Genomic DNA, 15,309 nt, shown 5'->3' with positions numbered 1-15,309 from the left:
GTTGCATTCAAAATTTTATAATAGAAATTTTCTTTGCAACTACGATGATTATGAGAGTAATCATTTCGAGAGTTTATCCCTAAATAATTGATTAGATTCACACTAGAAGGTTTAATATAGTACTTATATGTAAAAGCACAATTGAATTGTTTAATTATAAATCTATTGATGTTAATTTACCTTATAATGGCTTATATATAGTGCTTAGCCCAAATGCAAAGGTAGTAAACTAGAACCCCAATTTCAAAACACATTAGAATAGAATATATTAAGAAATGTCACGCTAAACTTTCCTCATCAATTTTTCTGATTTTTTTTAAAAATTTAGTGGAATAAGATATGGGGTTGTCTTTAAATTTCTGATTCGATGTCGGAAGAATGTGGGCCACATCCAAGAAGTTTGTATGGGAAACATTAATATTATAACAAAACGATCTTTGATCTCTATAGAAATTTGAAATATTATTTAATAATGTACGAATTTACGCAGTGAATAAGTGCTAGAATTTTATGGCATAAGAATCAGATACTGTACATAGATTCATTAGTATCCAGCACACATTTTTTAATCACTTCCGGAATTTAGTTACTGCAAAGTTAGTTATCATAAACTGGATACATCGTTTCAAGACAATCCAATTAAATTATAACTGGTCCATCCAAACTCAAGTCAACCACTGAAAATCATAAACACTATGGTCCATTTATTAACCCCATCAATACAGCTAGGCTGATTTATCAAAAAAAGTAAAACGTCTAGATATAAAAAAAAATTACTTAAATTGAAAATCTTAACTTACATTTCATCCACGCACGCATGACCTTGGAACCATTCCATCGTTCTACATATCATTTTCTTACATGGAGGAGCAATTCATATCGTCTTCAAAATGCCGCAGAAGGTTTCATCTTCTTGTTCATGATCCTTGCCACGCCTAAGTATGAAGGTATTGTTCCTCCAGAAGTTGCGTGCCATTGCCGGATACCAGACAGTCACGGTTGAATTTTTTGGAATCCACCTTTTGTGGGCGACCTGGTAACTCGCATTTTTCGGGTGACTGTTAGAAGTAGGGACGTACTGGTCACGTGGTTGACGGATATATAACCCTCAACCACCTGTTCAACGTCCACTCACTTTCGATTCGCTCTCATCTGGTAAGAGCCAAGGCGTCCATCTCTTGGATTACCCGACTTTGGATATGATTATAAGGCATCATGGGGTAAGTTGAAACGAGAATTCGACAAAAACATTGTGACTTATCAATGCCTGTCACTTTATACTGGCAGCTAGCACTCATGTAACGGTGAGCTAATATTATCTTATTAGTTTATAAAAAAAGCATATGTGAAGATTTTTCCATTTTTGTATGTAAGATAAAAGATTTTTGTACTAGAATGAGCAAATGAGTACATATTTGATATCTGACAGTTGAATAAATTTGTACATAAATTCGGAACGAAATTAAAATTACATTTCTATCATTATGCTCAAACTATATTAAACTAAAATCTACTATTTATTAAAGACTAATGAAGGTCGAAGGCTATAATGTTGTCATAAACATTATGTAAAGAAATGCATATCACAGAATAGATGCAAGCAGTAATTTGTTACGAGCGAAACAATAAGAAAATAGTATTAGAAAAGCTGTAGAGCTTCGTTAACTCAGAGAAATAACCACTTAGTAGCAAATTTCTGAATATCATAATTATGAAAGTTATGAAATCTGATCCGTATCTATGAAAAATGTCTTATAATTAATAGAGACTATTTTATACAAAACAAACGTTAGGAAATAGCAAAGCATAATCAACCAATTATTTAAGCATAATTAAAAAGATCTTTGAAATGCATTTACAACACTTTACATTTCAAATTACAGAAATCATAATTTATTAAAAAGTATTACTTTTATAGCATTTTTGTGGTATTCCTTATTGTATTATAAAATAACTTTGGCATTTTTTTAAAATTCTAAAACAATTAGAATTTTTAATTCTTCAGAATATTCATGTTTAGATATTCAACCCCATACTGTATGTGTTTTTTACTCAGACTGAAAGAAAAAACATTTTTTATTCCTAAAAGTGCATTTGTAAAACATTTTCGAATAAAGAGAATTTGTAGTTGAAATTTAAAATAAATTTAAATCCATGACTTAATTAATCAGTTAATATAATAGCATAATATAATATAATCAATAATATAGATGAATACTAATAAATCTACTGATATAATCAGTTAACATAGATGAAGTGTTCATTTACAGCTATTAAAAGATCTAAACAAATAAATTCAATTACTTTTTGATTCGAAATATAATTCAAAACTACTCCTTTTAAAGTTTTGACTCACAATGTCAAAAGACGATCTGATTCTTGAATGCAATTTCTGAGAAATTAGATTCAGAAAAGTCTGAGAAATCTTAAATATATTTTTGATGAATTGAAATTAGTTTTCTTTGAATTAAAAAAAAATAATTGGATTTTAAAAATTAGGTGCTCTGTTTTCTATACTTTGTGGAAACGTATATTATATATATATATATATATATATACTAGAGATATATACGTTTATAATACTATACTTACTATACTAACTACACTATATTTTGTTAAAACGTACTTAGTTTTTTTATATTTATTATACTTTGTTAAAACGTTTTTAATAATTCAATTTAAACTTAAGACGCCGAGAGTCTTTCTTAATTTAGTCTGTTCGAATAAAATATTTTTATCTTAGATTAAAAAATGCCACATATTCACCACAAATTTTATATAAATATCCTTTTTTACTTATCAGTAAATAAATGGTTCTGAAAAGTATTCACTATGTTAAAACTTTATTAAACTTTGTGTTTGAAAATGTTTCCTTTGCAATTTTGATTATATATAAAATAGGGTTGCTCTAATATATTTGATGTGGACAAATAATCTTCAACAAAAAATAATAAAATGCATTGTGTATGTTTCTGTATCGAATTTTTTTTTAAAATTTCCTAATAATTATCTCATGAGGAGATAGTATTGTGCTGAATGAGATAAGAATATACTAATGCTTTTTTCCTCACAAAAATGGGCACTCTAATGTTTAAGAGCTAATATTTAATTATTATCTAATATTTAAGATTTTATTTATTTATTCAGCCGTTTCACTACCACGAATTAGCAAGTTTGATTTAGAATGGCTATTTTGCATAGTTAGCCAACAGATGTCGCATAGATAGAAAAAACTTCTTGTACAATATAATTTAATTCTATTATAATCATAACTTTTTCCCTAGTATTTTTCTTTTATTTATCCACTCCTTGGATTTTATCCAGCACTTCCTCAGGGAATTTTATTCATGATGATATCGTGTCCGCGTTACCACGGAAAGGGGGTACAGTAGCTTCTGAGGGTAAAGACCCCTAAGCACCCGAGGGCAGAAGTCTGACTTCTAGCTCATATGAAGATGAAACTCACACATTCGCTTGCACAACCCCTTTTTACGGGGGGGGGGGGGCACATTCACACACTTCACAGATAGAACACAGATGAAGAACAACCATGCCTGAACCGGGATTCGAACCCGGGAAGCCCAGATCACGGGGAAGATGCACTACCCCCATGCAAAGACGCCGGCCATTCAAATTTTTGCGCAGTAGCTTCTGAGAGTAAAGACCCCTGAGCACCCGAGGGCAGAAGTCTGACTTCTAGCTCATATGAAGATGAAACTCACACATTCGCTTGCACAACCCCTTTTTACAGAGGGGCTCATTCACGCACCTCACAGAAAGAACACAACCATGCCCGAAGCAGGACTCGAACCCGGAACGCCTAGATCACGGGGAAGACGCGCTACACCTAGGCCAGGACGCCGGCGGGAATTTTATTTAAATGCAAATTAAATATTCAAAGCACAGAAGTAAAATTACTTAATTTACAAGAGAATTAATCAAACGATCCTAATTAATAAATTTAAACTTATAAAAAATTATATACATCACTCTAAGTAATAATTAATAGTTTTTTTTCTTTCATGCATGCCATTAAGAGAAATGCCATGATAAGATTCTGGTTAAGCTTTCTAATGTAAATCAAATATTATAATATAAACACATTCAGAGGTATTTCAAAAGAAGTGGAATTCTTTGCTAAATTTGATAGTGCGTATAATATTTATGACTTCGTCTCAAGACACTTTCCTTTATGGCTTGCCTCGGAGCACGCCACAAACAAAGGCGGTGTGGCTTGACCTTATTTTGCATGCGCTTTATTAATGACAGATCTTTTGTATTTTTATAGGGAGACTCACAAATACGATTTAAAAGATGCACTGAATATCATCAATTTTTATTTTCTTCAAAGAGACGAAATATGTTATAACAGTTTTACTGTCACTTCAGATTTTCCATTAACCTATTTTCCCCAATTTAAATGTAAATTTCAAAAGTTCACGATAATTTCACATTTGAATTTTTTTATTTTTAAATTTTTATCTGACTGTTCCATTTGAAGATTTTTATTGAATTTCCTTCTTTTCTTAAGAATTGTGGAATTTCAAAAATTTATTATCAAAATATTATTTGTATAATTAATATTTATTTTTCAATCAAATATTTCGCAGTTATTCATATTTGTATCACTACATTTCTTATTTTTCGATAAAAGTTGGATGTTTTAGTAATTGATAAATAAAATTATAATTTTTTACATTTTTGACTTAAAAAAGGAACAATTTTTGGTAAAGAGCTTTTAAGGAACAGATAATATTTTTCATTAGCAAGTTTTAATTAAGATTTAAATTTAGAATTCATTTTTAAATTATGACTCATGTATCTCTTACACATATTTAAACACCTTTTTAAAAAGTATAATTTTTGTTTTAAAAATTTCTGCTAAACCAATGCTATTCACTTTGTTTTTATTAACCATATTTTTTCAATTTAAACAATAATTTTTTGAATTAATCAAATATTAATTTTATTCAATTTATTTACCTTCTCTTTATATTTTTGTTTTATTATTTTGCAATAGACGGTCCCGAAACTGAAAAAGTACCCAAAGTTCAGGTGGCAAGTCATTCATTTAGATTATAATTAAATCGATTTATATCAATAAAGATTATACTCAACCCTGTCATCGCATTCTTGTACCTAAATGACTGTGAAAAGCAATTTTGGATGCTGTGCCCGACGAAAAATTACCCCCTCCCATTATAAGCAAAGCATGCATTGACCCTTCAGATGGAGATATGACTTGCCACATGCGAGGGGTTAATAGTTGTACACTTCAGGATATTATGTTTCCAATAAGTACTAGCGTTTATATCTGAAGTGTTCACCAAAATTATTAAATTTTGCTCATAAATTAGATTTTTTTTTCCTACAAACATGCGAAATGATTTTCAACACCAGACTGAAAATCGTGACTAGAAATAAAAATAGAAATGATTTCATTTGCATTTCTTAGGAGTTTTGTTAGAACAGATTTCCATTGCAGTAGTTATTTTTATTATTTATTCTAATTTTGGACTTCTCCTTAAGACATATATTTAAAAAATTCATCGTTCAAAAAAATTTAAATAATTGTTTTCATAACTGTTATTTGTAAATTTAAAAATCCAGATTAAAAATAAGATAAAACCTTAGTTATAAACATTTAAGAAAAGAGATTTTTATTAGAATTTGTCCTTTACTATTAGGAATATGCTTTTGACTAACCAATCCACAGTTATGCAATGCTTTCAATAGATTTTAAATAGTTTATAATTTTTCTTACATCAACTTGTAATGTGGTTAGTAAACATTCAAAACCTATAAAATAGAACTTTAATCAAAATACTATCATCAGTTTTTGAATAAAACTTTAAATCAATGTTACTCATATGCTGTGCATGTTACAAAAGTATTCAGCAATACCTGAAACAATTTATTTATTTACATCTGTGATGTTATGTAAATTGAATCCTTTTTTCTTTTTTTTCTTTTTTTTGTTGCTGAAAAGCTTTACAAAGTTATAAATTTTTTCATGAATTGAATATTCAAGGATTTTAATCTTGAAATTCAGTTTTAAATAGCATTACCTTTAACTTCTTTATCATTGCCTTTAAGGGATGGGAGCTGTTTGTCATTATATGGACACTCCTGACATTAGTGGCCGGCTCCCAAAATGGAACTGAAACAACCATAGACACATCATTGGCTTCAAACATTTCAGAAATCACAATAGCGGACAATCTTACTCTCATAGAAAATACAGAAGAGCTCCAGAATCAAACTATTCCAGTAGATAATATTACAAACCCTGAAAACATTGAAGAGCTGGTAAAATCACAAAGAAGAGCTCCCCGATATGATACTGCCGACTCCGTTCCTTGGGTTAGATTCTACAATCGTCCACCAGGTAAGGGAAAAGTGGATTTCAGCAACTGCAAAAATAATAAATCTCAATATCTATCGAATTTATCTAAACATTTCAATTAATTGAAATTGCTTCTACAAATGAATACAGCAAAAACAGCAATAATGTTATGAGATAAAGACCTAAAAAAACTCAATTAAAGAGTAATAAAGACTCTTAATATTTAATAACTTTAATAAACACTTTATAAGTGACGAATAAACAAGTTGTAAATAGGCGTCTAAGTTGAAATCTTTTAAGATTCAAGAATAACATTGAGAAAGATACGTAAATTTTTTAGATAAGAAAACTGTGAAGCCATTAAAAAGAAATTGCTCAAGTTTATTTTATCATATTTCTTGCTTGATCAAGCATCAGTTTCGACAGCTTCTTCGAGTCGTTTTTTGCAATTGTCCCTCATTGGTTGTCAATCAACGTGTTCAAATCATTGCTTGATTTCTTCAGACGTTCGATTTTTTTTAGTTTAATGTGCAAAAGCCAGATTTCAAAGAGATCATATATGCCAAGGGCCTAGGTGCCCAGATCTATTTTTTGTCTTTCTTAGAAATTTATTAAAATAGAAATTTGTGCAAGCATAAATTCATTTTATTATTTAGTTTAATTCAAACAGTGTATAGTCACAATCGATGATTTTATAGCATCACATAATGTGATATCGATTACCGTTTGATGAATTACCGAATCTTTAATGCACATCATATTGAAATAATTTGCGTATCTACATTCTTTAATGCAATTGAAATTAATGGCCAATTATGTATAATTGTTAAGATTTACGGCTCTTGATTTAAAGCAGCCATTGAAGTCCACGACTCAAGGATCCATTCCAAAAGAGAAGAACAACTTCGGTTAGTCAAACCCATTGGAAACATAATTAGCGTATGAAGTAAAAGGTTAACTTAGTTCCTATATATGGAGGTAATTGCTTTCTTGAATACTTTCAGTGACAACTGGTCTGCATTTGTTTTCAGTTTGGCCGCAATCAAGTCAACATCCAGCAATCAGCCCAACAGCAGCGAGCAATTCATTGTTAAATCGTATATCAGTTAACAAATTTCCGAATAATTTTGGTTAGAAGCACAGCTCGAGAATAGGATTGATAATTTTCTGTTTCGAATAATCAATATTCTGTGATCATGTGATGACTTAATCCTCTAGGCTACTGATCATTCGTGATTCGCTACATAAAAATTCTTCTTTACCTTATATATTCTATAAATAAATTTATTATTCATCAATTTATTTCTTTAAAAAGTTATCAAAATTGAAATATCCATTTACATTGACATTGTGCTAATAAACAACTATAATCAATCAAGTAATTCGATTTCTTCATTTCTATCCCAGGTGTTAAAACCGAGTCTTACTTCAACTATGACACCAGAAGTAACACAAGCGCACACACCAGCGGAGAAGGATGGGATTCGATCCGAAAGGATAAAACCAAAGAAGCCACACCCATCAACAGACGAGAAAGCAAAACCAGGGTCCAGGATCTGCTGCGAGTAAAACCGAAGGTTACCACCGCTCCATCACCAAAACGACAAGACACGGCGGAAACGGACACTTCGACGAAAGTTCCAGAAACAACAACCACCCCTCCGGTACCGACTTCGACAGCTGCCGCTCCTGTGAAAAATGATACCTTGAGTAAAGGTAGATAAATGATTTTTTACCAATATTGATTCTTTTGGCGATTACAATGCTCTTTCTACGGATACTTCGAATACAATCGTGGGATTAATGAAATTATGAGTATAAACTCTGCATGGCCAATTCGTACAATACTCAGTCAATACAAAAATGTCTAAATATGCTGATAAAATCTTAGATATATTTTTAAAACAAAAGGTTATCTTAAGAAATTTTATGAACTAAATTATTCAGAATGATTTATTTTAGTTATGTTTTATTAATTCAACTTTTTTCCCCCTTTTTCTTTATGGGATAGGATTATATTCGATTATGCTGCGCTTAACGCGGTTAAATTTTTTTACAAATGTCAATAAAAAATTTCTATTCTAAATATTATATAAATGATAAAATTAAAAATTCTTCCTTAAGGTTATATCATTTGGTCTTCCAATGATGGTGGACCTTCTGGTGGATGGACATTTGATGACCAAAAAGGCAAAACTGAAAAGAAACAGCCTTCAGTGGAAGATATAATGCCCAAAGATGGAACCAAATGGAAAGTAAGTTTAAAGATTTTCTATTACCCTGCATGGTATTATAATATAAATTGTATAAGTACCTTCTACAATCATTTTTAAATCCTGTTTTTAAGAGTGACAAAAGGACAAAAAAAACTGACATTATATAATACAAGTTATATAAATTCAGTCTAACAAAACAATAATTTTCATGAAAAAAGGGTTTGCTTCACAAAAATTCATGTCTATCAAATGTTTCTTCAGCACCAAAAAAGAAATAACTAAAAAACTAAAAAGATTTATATTTGCCTTAATAACTGAAACATCAATGAAGCAATAATACAATGAAAGCATAAAAGTATTAATTTTTGAGCTGATGGAGCAAGAAAATGCATATTTAACAAATTTAAGCGTCCATTATGGATATTCGAGAAAATTAACATTTCTATTTAATAATAATACAACTAATGAAACTATTTAATTCTATTATTTAGCAGCTTCCAGTTACAAATCTTATTTTATATCATATAATACTTTGCCCTTTTCCAGCTGGAATTACGATTTGTACTATAGTTGATGTTAATTTTAAATCCATGCCGCTTTACAACTTATAATGAATCTTATATTAAGCAAATGCAAAACTTTTTCATTGTTTCATATTTTTTCATAAACCAGCAACATCATTCTGCTCGACGATATCAATCGTCTAATGATCAACAGATTAAATTATGAGATTTAATTTAAATATCTAATGTAACCAACGAGATTGTTTGACTCTAACCTTCCACATAACTTTTATAAAACAAGTGCACAACATATACTTTTGTGTTACGTTTTGTTGCAATGTGAAGAAAATAGAGAAGGCATTTCTTCCCTTTTGTCAAAAACGTGACACGGATCTGCAATTTTGATATTAGGATCATATGCCAAATTTTAAATATGCAGATTGTTCCATTTTTGAGATCATATATATAAAAATAGAGGAATCGACAGGTAGTCAATTCTGGAGAATTTAATCGAAAATTTTGACATATATTTGCAAGTCTAGTGATAAAATTATATGCCAGTTATATCCATATTGCTTATTTGTTACGTTTTGAGTCTTTGTGTTCATATGCGTTTAGATGAATAAAGAGTTAAATTTCATTCAAAATCTTATAGAAGTTATGAAACTGGAATCTTCACTTGCTAAATTTCATACTTCTTCTTTGTTGCTGTTTTTTCAATTAGCATGTATGCAGACAGTTTGATGTGATTCTAAAAATATACTTTTCGAACTCAGCAGAATCTGAAGCTTGAAATTTCATCAAAATCTTGAATTTGAATTTTTCAATAATTATCGTATTTTATTTTTGAACTATTTCGTATTTGAGGGGGGGGGATAACATCTTTATCTAGTGGGCATATTTGAAATCTCCCTTTCGCATCATTGAAGAAGATAAAATTCATTTCACTATAACATTTAACAAATAATTTTTTCAGGTTATCGGAGAAGGAGGTGAAGACGGTTGGCAAGTTGTAGACGACAACGGAGAAGTCGAATGGAAGATTGAATACGATGACGGGGAATGGCGAGTGACCAGCACGGGAGATATTCCATCTGATGCCGAATGGGTTGACCCCGAGTATGTATGGGGACCAGATGGATCTTTGTCCGAAGAAGATGAATATAACTCATGGTCAGCTGATGACTATGCGTACTCTCCTTGGGTTGATCCAGTGGTTTATGTGAGAGGGATTGCCAATCATACATGGCCAAATAGTGACGGTGAAAATCAGGTCGCGAAGTCCTCCGTACAAACATACACTTCAGGTTAGTACAAATATTGCTGAATATTCATAAGCAATTAATTATTTTATACCAAAATGTTTACTTAATTATATCCAAAAACATTTTGGGATCGGAGAAGGGCGAAATCACTGCTTTGGATTCTGATGATTGCGAATTCTGAACTGAATAACCTCTGTATGTTTAACCTTAATATATTATCTGTTGGTAGTGGTTGAAATACTTTTAAAATAGTTTAGTAATTTCAAAATTATAAGGTCCGGCACCCAATTCCCTCCTGTAATTTTCAAGGGCAGTTCTAAAGTAGAAAATAAATCATTCCATATTTATTCAGCTGGCTATACCCTTGTTGAAATACTATAGTTATTAAATATTAAAAATACACAATTTTAGTTTTTTACTTGTTTTTTTAATTCATACTTGTTTGACCTCATTTCTTAATATTTCGTTCCACTATAGAATAGCTTAAATCCTGAATAGAAGTTTAGGATATTCGAGATTTTTTCCCAGAAAAACAATAATATAATAATATGGATTTTGTTAACAGATGCTTTTGATGGAATGCTAAAAATAATAGTTGAAGCAGCATTGTAAGAATTCTGAAATTATATTCCAGTAGTATTGACAAGCAATTGATCTAGGAAGGCATCCAATGAAGGCTGAAAGTGGCGATTTAATAACAAATGATATGAATCAGTGTACAATTTAAAATAATTTATTCATACAATCACATTATCATTTGAACATATCCTACAACTGACATTTTACCCTCTTACTTGACAATTTTAAAATATTTCACTTCATCTAAATGCAATTTTTTTACAGATAGTTGACATTTATGTACAAGAAGAACGCTGAAATTGAAACAGATGAAACTGGATATTTCATTAGCAGCTATGACAGGATTCTTGTCTTTTAATGCGATGAAACATCCATTCATCCTAGTTCTAGTTTTTTAATACTAATTAAATTACTCAAATAAAAAATTTTAATGATCAGGGAATCGAACTGGCAAACAAAAAGTGTTATTTTATAAATCATGATTTATTTCCTCCCAATTACAGGCGAGAATAAACCGAATGCCGAAAGAGATCTCCTGGCTCCCAAAGAACCCATTGTGTTTGGAGCACGTCGGAAGGTTCCAGGAAAAAATACTTCCAGCGCCCAAGATCGCACAACAGAGGTTAAAAGTGACTCGGCGGACGATAGCACTAGTAAAAGCACTGAAACACCACAAGCAGATCAAGTCATAGCAAAAGGAAAATCTTGGCCTTCATCTGGACCATTAATCAAAACTGGTCAGAAATGGGTCCAAGGATATGGAGTTAAATCATGGGAAGTCGATAACACCGGAAAAAATTCTGGTTTTGGTGGTGAAACATGGATCACAGGGAATAAAGATTTCCCAAATACACCATGGGTGCCAAAGCAGGCTACAGGTAAGGGATGTAAATTCTTGAAGTTTTCTAAATTTCATTTTTAAATTAAGTCACTAAGACTAATATTTAAAATTTAGTCTAATATATTCCACATGTTTAAAAATAAATATTTGATTTGAATGCAACTCAGTCATGTCGTGTGATATCACTTTCGCTTGTTAAGAATTACAGCAGATTCATCTAACTGATGATCTGTGATGTTATGTTCAACAGTCTACAGAAATATCCGTAGACTCCAAATTGGAAATGGTATGATCCATTTTTACATGAGCTGTATTGAATTTTACATTGACTGTATTGAATTTTAAAATTTATTCACTTTAGTTCTAAATTAGTCGAAAAACTTGGAGTTATAACTTGGAGAAAAATAATAATAATAAAATCTGCTTCAAAGGGGAACTTGGATTTAAAAGGAAGGAAGAAAATTACATGAAAAAGTTAATGAAAGTGTATTTTCCATTCAGATTCGAATTATAACAAAATAAATGTTATAAGATGTCATTAAGAGAAATTATGTTTTATGAAATAGGGAGCATTCAAGTGACACCGAAACCTGAAGTTCCTGTTATCCAACAAGTGCCTCAAGATGTGAAGATACCCGATAATCCTATTCATGCTTGGGGAACAGGATATGGAAGTAAAACCTGGAAAGGTAATGAATGGGACAGCAATGTTGTATGGAAAACCGGCTTTGGGGGAGCATTGCCATGGACTACAGAAAATAACACATCGTGGAAATTTCCAGAAGAAAACAACGACGTTGCTAGAGAAAAGGACAAGAAAACCATAGTTTGGTCTCAACCTTTGCCGAGTGAAGACAGCGAGACCACAACCAGTCCAAAACCCACTAACCAACCTATCAAATCATTGAATAATATTCGTATAAAATGGCCGACCAAACCACCACTTGGTGGAAATTTTAAATGGAAAGTGCCTCCCAGACGCGCTGAGGATGAGAGTTGGGGTGATGACAGCAGTGAAGGAGGAGTTATATGGAAGGATCAGGTCACGGAACCCGCACCTACAGATGCTCCTATAGGTATGAAACGGTGATTTGTGTTTACTTAAAGCTAATGAAACAAAATATTCAGCTGAACGGATTCATAAAGTGCATAATAAAATTAAATAATGCCATTTTTAATAAATTTTTTCAAGAAAATTTTTAGCTTCATACACGCCATGGTTTTTTTTTTTTTTTATTCGTAAAGATATTTTTAAAACAACTAAATATTGAAATATAAAAAACAGTCTTCAAATATTGTTTTAACACTTTTTATAACTATTTTATTAAATTAAATAAGTATTCTTCAGTGATTAATTCAAGCAAAAAAAAAATTATTTCTTTAAATTTGCAAAGAAAAATGTATTAATGTATTATCATTCATAGCATTCAAACTGTAACATATTTATTTAAATTCCGAATTTAGTGAAGGAACCAAGTAAAGATATTTAAGTAAAATTAAATATTTTTTCATCATTGAGTAAAGAGAAATTAAATGTTTTAACTGATAAAATATATTAATCATTTTCAAATGACAAATGCTTCCACAATTAAACGCTTTTTTTTAAATAGTTTCACATATGAATTTAAGCATAGTAAAACTGCACCAATTCTAATTATTTGAAATTAAGTCAACAATAATGCAGCTTCATCTTTTCAAAATATTTTTTTTATCACATTTCAAAATGCGTTTCATACTAAAGGTGTGTGTACATTGTTTTATGAACACTTGTAAAAAATTTCAGATCTGCCTGCTAAACCGAATGGAAGTTTGAACAAAGGATGGCAAACTGGAGACTGGATAACTAATCAAAATGTAGCTGCTCGTCCATTAACATTTTCATGGAAAGGTAACGCACCACAAAAGACAAGTAATCTTATAAGTGTAAATTGGAAATCTGATGAAATTGTAACTGATGCTCCACCAGCTCCGTCGCCGGCCCCTGCTGTATGGAACCAAGGTCAATGGCCTGTAGGAGATCCAAATAACTTCCCTACATGGATATTTGGAGGATGCAAATTGACAATCAAATGTGGCTCGAAGGAAAGTGATACAAGTGAAGACGAGAGCCTTCCAACTACTCCAGAAGACACTTCTGAGGATGATTCATCTTCTACGGCAACAGAGGCTCCAACTACTACAGCAGCTTTTAAAGGATGGCCTGTAAATCAGTTCAAAGGGAAAAGCTGGAGACCACCTACAAAAAGTTGGAGACCACCTACGAAAAGCTGGAAACCACCAAGGAAGGGTCCGCGACCTTCTACACCAAATCAGCCACCATCAACAATTCCAGATACCCCACCTCCAACTCCTCCGAGGAATTTTAAGAAACCTACCCCTCCTCAGAAAATGATGTGGAAGAAACCACCACCAGGTTGGAAGCAACCCCCACAAAGTTGGAAGCAACCCCCACAAAGTTGGAAACAGCCCCCACCAAGCTGGAAACAACCCCCACCAAGTTGGAAACAACCACCGCCAAGTTGGAAACAGCCACCACCAAGTTGGAAGCAACCACCATCAAATTGGAAACAACCACCACCAAGTTGGAAGCAACCACCAGCAACTCCTCCAACAACCACACTTTGGACTGAAACAACGACATCAGAACCACCAAGCATGAGCTGGAAATCTCCACCGCCGCCACCACCGCCTTCAATGAAATGGAAAAAACCTGGACCTAGGCCTACGAAAAGTTGGAAACCTCCTCCCACCAAAAGCTGGAAGCCACCTCCAACTAAAAGCTGGAAACCTCCCACATATCCAGGTAAAAGCTGGCAACCATCTATCGCTACTCCAGCTCCAGATACGTGGAACACCCCACCAAAACCTGACTGTAAAGACACTAGTGAACCTACTCAAGAAACACCAGCGCCCAACATCGAAGAAGAAGATGAGGAAATTAGTCCACCTCAGATTATTATAATAACGAAATTGCCCAATAATCAAAAAGGCACCCCACCACCTACTACTGACAAATGGGATACCAGAGACGATCGTAAGAATAAAAAACTTCCAGGTAAATCTTGGAACTTCCCTTCAAGAAAAGTAAGTCAAAAACCCAACAAGAATCAAAAAGATCTGGTTGCAAAGATGGTTAATAAATGGCCATCAAAACCAAGAAAAATGTCCAAACCAGCAAACAAATTCAAGGGATGGCCAAAGGGTATGCCAGTGCCAAATTTCACCTGGCCAGCAAATAGCATGAGAAGGTGGACGACAAAAAGACCATCGTATATGAGTACTTGGAAACCCCCAAAATACATGAGATCCAAAGCCTGGAAACAGATGCTGAAGAAGTGGATGAAAGCCCGAATGTAATTTTAACTAACAAATGTGTAAAATAATAGAAATCTATGTGTAAATTGTATTTTAATCATATGTCAAACAATCAAATGTGATACTAAATAAACCATTTTATTTCCCATGATGCAAAACATTTGTATGTATTTATTTTGAATATTACATAACTAATCAAGGAAACTCACAGAACACAAATATTCAAAGGTAACTTCTTGAAGGG

General features: G+C 32.1%; 1 protein-coding gene across 1 annotated transcript; it reads left to right on the top strand.

Annotated features, from left to right (window-relative positions):
- The first annotated feature begins 1,141 nt into the window (after nucleotides 1-1,141).
- On the top strand, nucleotides 1,142-15,199 carry LOC129964243 (uncharacterized). The gene is made up of 8 exons (XM_056078976.1): nucleotides 1,142-1,220; nucleotides 6,097-6,388; nucleotides 7,754-8,062; nucleotides 8,471-8,601; nucleotides 10,042-10,372; nucleotides 11,413-11,787; nucleotides 12,317-12,826; nucleotides 13,534-15,199. Exons 1-8 carry the CDS (start codon nucleotides 1,200-1,202, stop codon nucleotides 15,105-15,107), a joined length of 3,543 nt encoding a protein of 1,180 aa, XP_055934951.1. The 5' UTR covers nucleotides 1,142-1,199; the 3' UTR covers nucleotides 15,108-15,199.
- Nucleotides 15,200-15,309: the final 110 nt, after the last annotated feature.

The sequence above is a fragment of the Argiope bruennichi genome, chromosome 3 (genome assembly GCF_947563725.1).
Source record: "Argiope bruennichi chromosome 3, qqArgBrue1.1, whole genome shotgun sequence".
NCBI classification, from domain to species: Eukaryota; Metazoa; Arthropoda; class Arachnida; order Araneae; family Araneidae; genus Argiope; species Argiope bruennichi.
The sequence above is the reverse complement of the archived record's forward strand: the minus strand, read 5'-3'. Positions and strand labels throughout refer to the sequence as shown.